General features: G+C 45.3%; 1 protein-coding gene across 1 annotated transcript in view; it reads right to left on the reverse strand.

Annotated features, from left to right (window-relative positions):
- The window catches only part of NUFIP1 (nuclear FMR1 interacting protein 1), a 28,560-nt gene extending 22,767 nt beyond the window's left edge, over positions 1–5,793 (reverse strand). Inside the window, exons 1-5 of the mRNA XM_069881282.1 lie at positions 5,574–5,793; positions 4,610–4,698; positions 3,826–3,930; positions 3,118–3,180; positions 2,698–2,774 (exon numbers count right to left, since the gene is read on the reverse strand). Coding sequence (XP_069737383.1) covers positions 2,698–2,774; positions 3,118–3,180; positions 3,826–3,930; positions 4,610–4,698; positions 5,574–5,733 — 494 coding nt within the window. The 5' untranslated portion in view covers positions 5,734–5,793. The remainder of the gene's footprint in view (positions 1–2,697; positions 2,775–3,117; positions 3,181–3,825; positions 3,931–4,609; positions 4,699–5,573) is intronic.
- Between the last annotated feature and the right edge of the window lie 116 nt (positions 5,794–5,909).

Here is a 5,909-nt window from a genome sequence, read left to right on the forward strand (position 1 = left end):
TGGCACAAATATTTATATTTTCTCTTGGAGCTACTGTTAGAAAACTAAGTGTAGGCCACCAGACAAACAAATCTAAGGACATTTTGTTTTTTCACTAACTTTGTAAATCGTTGTACTGCAAGTAATATAGACTTTATAAGTAGCACTGCTGGGGAAAAAAAAACCTGCAGTATGTAGAGCAAAAGCAAGCAGAAACAAACAAACCCTTCTTATCTTTTGATTAAAATGAAGCCTCAGAACCAAAACTAATCTAATGTTAAACTTGTACTTGCACAGATCACAAGCCCTGTTCAATGTCTTCATCAATGACCTGGATGAAGGCATCGAGTGCACCCTTAGCAAGTTTGCGGACGACACTAAGCTGGGTGGAAGTGTCGATCTGCTGGAGGGTAGAGAAGCTCTGCAAAGGGATCTGGACAGGCTGGACCGCTGGGCAGAGTCCAATGGCATGAGGTTTAACAAGGCCAAATGCCGGTCCTGCACTTGGGGCACAACAACCCTATGCAGTGCTACGGACTAGGAGAAGTCTGGCTGGAAAGCTGCCTGGAGGAGAGGGACCTGGGGGTGTTGGTTGACAACCGACTGAACATGAGCCAGCAGTGTGCCCAGGTGGCCAAGAAGGCCAATGGCATCTTGGCTTGTATCAGAAACGGCGTGACCAGCAGGTCCAGGGAAGTTATTCTCCCTCTGTATTCGGCACTGGTGAGACCGCTCCTCGAATCCTGTGTTCAGTTCTGGGCCCCTCACCACAAGAAGGATGTTGAGGCTCTGGAGAGAGTCCAGAGAAGAGTGATGAAGCTGGTGAAGGGGCTGGAGAACAGGCCTTATGAGGAGCGGCTGAGAGAGCTGGGGTTGTTTAGCCTGGAGAAGAGGAGGCTGAGAGGTGACCTCATTGCTCTCTACAACTACCTGAAAGGAGGTTGTAGAGAGGAGGGTGCTGGCCTCTTCTCCCAAGTGACAGGGGACAGGACAAGAGGGAATGGCCTCAAGCTCCACCAGGGGAGATTTAGGCTGGACGTTAGGAAAAAATTCTTTACAGAAAGGGTCATTGGGCACTGGAACAGCCTGCCCAGGGAGGTGGTTGAGTCACCTTCCCTGGAGGTGTTTAAGGCACGGGTGGACGAGGTGCTGAGGGATATGGTTTAGTGTTTTATAGGAACGGTTGGACTCGATGATCCGGTGGGTCTCTTCCAACCTGGTTATTCTGTGATTCTGTGAATTTTCGTCTAGTTAACTCCAGCATTTTGAACATGAGACAACAGAAATTTTTGGTTTGAAAAAATTATCATGGAAAAAACGTTGAAGAAAGGCTGTTCTTCAAAAAAACAAACCACACATGGGGACCTAACCTACACATTGTCTTAATTCGTCAAAAAAATGAACAGCAGGTGCAACAGCTGACTGCTATGATGTGCTGACATGGTGAAGATTTCCTTTGCATTTCTGAAATTTGCAGAAAAAGCTGAAACCATGTCCAAAAGACCGTCAAACTTGCAGGAATTTTCTCCTTTGCTTCTCCCCCTTACATGGGGGAAAAAATTTTGCTTCTCAATACAGCAAAAAGTATCCTGCCCAACATCATTACCAGTGATCTTGAAATTAAACTTGTATCACTTCCATTCTGCATGAAGGACTCTTCCTCATGGCAGCAAAACCCGTATACTATTCACTCACAGGACTTGTTTTCCAAGCCTGGAACAGAAGTGAGGAAAATCTACAGCATTTGTCATCTCCTGGAAAATTGTAGATTTTAGTCTACTCAGCTCAGGCAGAAAAAAAACCCAAACATCAGTGGGATAAGATCCATCAGGCCCTGCATGAATTTTTAAGCACTTCAAATCACAATTTAGACTAGACATAAGGAAGAATTTCTTCACTATGAGAGTGGTGAGGCACTGGCACAGGTTGTCCAGGGAAGCTGTGGCTGCCCCATCCCTGGAGGTGTTCAAGGCCAGGTTGGATGGGGCCTCGGGCAGCCTGATCCAGCCAGAGGTGTCCCTGCCCATGACAGGGGGGTTGGAACTAGATGATCTTTAAGGTCCCTTCCAACTCAAATTCTGTGATTCTAGTACCAGAAGTTGTACTAGAATGAGAAATACTACTTAAATGTGAACTTTATCTCACATCCTAGGTATAATGCAAGTTAGACTACCTGAGACAGCATCATGCACGGATTCTGTTCTCTTTCAGTAGGAAAGCATCAACCAATACAGAAAGTTCTCAAAAATTAGGAGAACTCCCTGATGGGGTCTACCCAGTAAAACTTGCCATGGAAACTTGCACAATTACAGTCAGTACAAGAGTTCCAGATTCCTTAGGTTTTAAAAAACCCACAAAGCAAAGACACACACATTTCTGACCTAAAATGTCTCACTGTACAGGCTAAAAGGAACAAGCCGTTCACCTAACCTGGGGTACCAAATAAAACATCTGGGAAGCTACCTCCTTCTAAGTTGGTACCTTGCCTTCTTTTATAATCATACAAATGATTATAGTCTCTGCAGCTCACAGCCACCTCCCTCAGGCGCTCCCTCACAAACCACTATCACAGGAGTTCTGCAGAGGGAAGAGCAAAGGATGAGCAGCAGAAAGCATTGTGCTGTGCATTGTAGCACAGTGCTGCTACAGTTTTTCAGCTGTCACCCAATATCACACAGATAAAATAAAACAAACCCATAGGTCACAAGTCTTACTCACTTTCTTCTTTCTTCTCTCCATCTAGCGATCTCTTCTGGACTCTCTAATCTTATTCTTTTAGCACCTGGTGCATGTGCCTAAGGAAAAAGTATTTCATAGGTGTTTAAAAGGGGGTGGGGAAAAAAAAAACACAAGAAAGGGAGGTGGGGGAAAGCATTGTTCTGCCAGCTGTAGTAGTATCACAACATTGTTTTCATTTCCAAGTGGCGAGACTGCACACAGCAATTACAAAACTAATCCATTAAAAAAAAACCAAAACCACACATACTTTCATCCACAACATCATCTTATAACAAGTTCTGCTCAGAGGCGGTAGGTTTCTCTTCCAGAAGGAAGAAAGCAAACTCCTCTGAAGGATGAAAAAAGGGACTACAGTAAAGACTGCACAGACTCATCTCCTGGGCTCAGGGGGATACCTACGTTCTGCCAGTGTATCTGAACAATCTTCTCATGTGCACGGAAACTGCAGCCTTCTTCTGTGCACTGCAAGATAAGGGGGTGAACTTAAGACACACCAAGTTAAGCAAATAAACTATCAACAAGCATTTGAACACACTTCAAATAAACTCAGTGCTAGATGCCCATGCAGTTAGTTACACAGAACTTTTAAGTTACTCTATTTCAAAACACACGATTGTAAAAAACAGTAAGAAGGGATAATGTATTTCTAAACTTCATCTGACTTAGAACAACCAGTGAAGGCAATACATCTGATAATCAGAGATAATGTGAAGCTAACCTAAGAGACAGATGTGCAAAACTCACCAATTTCAAATTTTGACAATTCTTTGCAATCAAGGAGTGAATTTTTAAAATACATTTTCCACATAAAGTTTTTTCATACAACAATTGTACATGCTATAATAATGTCAATGAATTAATTCCTGCCAGTGGGGTGATTTAGCAATGCTTCACAAAAGAGACATTAAAATGACTTCAGCAATAAAACCAAAATACAACCGAGACCTCCCCTACACAAAGCATTCAGAAAAAAATCCCCTACTAACACTTACTGTAAGCCTGGAATCTCTTTGTTAAGTCTTCCATTCAAAGAGGGACTACAACTAACTATTTATCAGGCACAAAATTAAAAGCTGAAGTGTAAATAAACAAGTCAAACTCATCAACCTGTTTATGTTGTGAAATATGTTCGTCATACTTCTCCTGGTTTTTAAAGCCACGGTCACAGGTATCACAATAATGGGAAAATATTGGCTCTTTTTTCTTTCTGGTCTGCAAAAAAAACAAGAAATCATTTCAAGATTGCAGTTACCAGATCACAAGATATTCCTATTTTTAATTACATGCAAAACACTTTAATAAGTATTTTTGTTATTAAAGCCATCAATCAAAACATGCTTCTGAGGCTTCAAGAATAAGCCAACATAACATCAAAGTGAAGTTCAAATCACTCATCTTCCAAACAAAGTGCCCTGTAGGTTGGGTTGGAAGGGGCCTTAAAGATCATCTAAGTTCCAAAACCCCTACCATAGCTATGGTAGCCTACCATAGGCTACCATTAGCCTCATCCAGCCTGGCCTCGAAGACCTCCAGGGATGAAGCATCCACTTCTCTGCATAACCTGTGCCAGTGTCTCACCACCTTCATCACATACAATTCCTTCCTTATATTCAATCTAAACCTACCCTCTTTCAGTGGTTTAAAACCATTGCTCCTTATCCTATCACTACAGATCCTCCTAAAAAGTTTGTCCCTACCTTTTCTGTAGGTTCCCTTTAAGTACTGAAGGGCTACAATAAGTTCTCCCTGTAGCCTTCTCTTCTCCAGGTTGAACAACCACAACTGCCTCAGTCTTTCTCTGCAGAAGAGGTGTTCCAGTCCTCCAACGATTTTTACATCCCTCCTCTGTGCCTATATCAACAGATCGTATGCTGAGGACCTCAGTCCATACCTTTGGCTTTTTGGTTTGGTCTTGAAAACGTTTACGAAACCCTGGTCCTTGCTCGCCTTGCCAGTTCTGGGAGAAAACACCATTTCCACCTTCAAAGGGAAAAAAATAAAATAAAGGACAGCCAGTTCATACCCAGCCTGCGAAACAACACTCCTGCACCTTGGTGGCCCCACTGTGGCGGTGAAGGGCCAGGGGAGAGACAAATCATGGATGCACAACCAGCATGGGTGGGGGAGAACACATGCTGGGAGGAAGGAAGAGGGCAGGCCCAGGGTCCTGGCTGAGGAGAGATGGAAAAGAGCCCATAGGACTGTATGCAAATAAACCCTCAAAGACTCCTTTCAGAGTTTTAGAAAGCAAGCACCCTTTATCAAGCCTGGGCAACATGAGGGATTGATCTCCATCAGTCATGTGCAGCGAGACAAGAGCTGGGCACAAAATATATTTCTCACTTACATGCATATGCCTTCCCAGAAATCTTACACGTACTCTATTACTTTCCAAGGACTAATTTCAATGCTATTGTGAACTTTGCAACATCAAATCTCTTCCAAATTTGGAGCTTTGGAGCCAGCTCTACCTGGCCTTGTATTTGAGATGGGGAAAGACTGCAAACAGAGGTGCTTACAGAAGAAGAGACATCTGCGCATCACAGATCACACTTCACACAAGACATTATCACCTCCAAAGAACAAACAGCGTCTGCAAACACATTACTTGAAAAAACATGCTATAAAAAGCATACAATCAGAGGAACATTCTGCCTAACTTTCAAAAAATACAGTTACTTGAATGAAACTTAACTCCACTTCAGTTTAAATCAAAATATTCCACCTTTTGTAATAGCGACAGCTGAGCCCGCGGGGGGGAAGGACGGGGAAATAGGGATGGCCCCAAGGTCCTCGCAGAAGAAGAAAGGGAAGGAGCCCACGGGAGTTAGACGCAACCTCCCCGCGCCCCTCACCGTCGCACGGGCCCGGCGGCTGCTCCCCGTAGGCGGGCGGATACCATGCGGCGGAGGGCGCGCAGCTCTCGGGCGGCGGGAAGGGCCCGGGCCAAAAGCCGGGCTCCCAGGCGGGCGGCGGGCAGAAGAAGGGCGGCGGGTACCAGGGAAAAGGGTTCATGTCCGGCTACCCTGGCGCGGCCCGGCCGCCGCCACCGCCTCACGACACCGCGTGGGGCCGCGCCGGCGGCCGCCACAAAGCGCGTCACTTCCGGGACTCGGCCGGCCCGCGCGAGCGTTACGTCATCCGGCAGAACCGGAAGTGCGGTGGGGGGAGGGTGACGCGCGGCCCCCCCT

This window comes from Phaenicophaeus curvirostris, chromosome 1 (assembly GCF_032191515.1).
Source record: "Phaenicophaeus curvirostris isolate KB17595 chromosome 1, BPBGC_Pcur_1.0, whole genome shotgun sequence".
Classification (NCBI taxonomy): domain Eukaryota; kingdom Metazoa; phylum Chordata; class Aves; order Cuculiformes; family Cuculidae; genus Phaenicophaeus; species Phaenicophaeus curvirostris.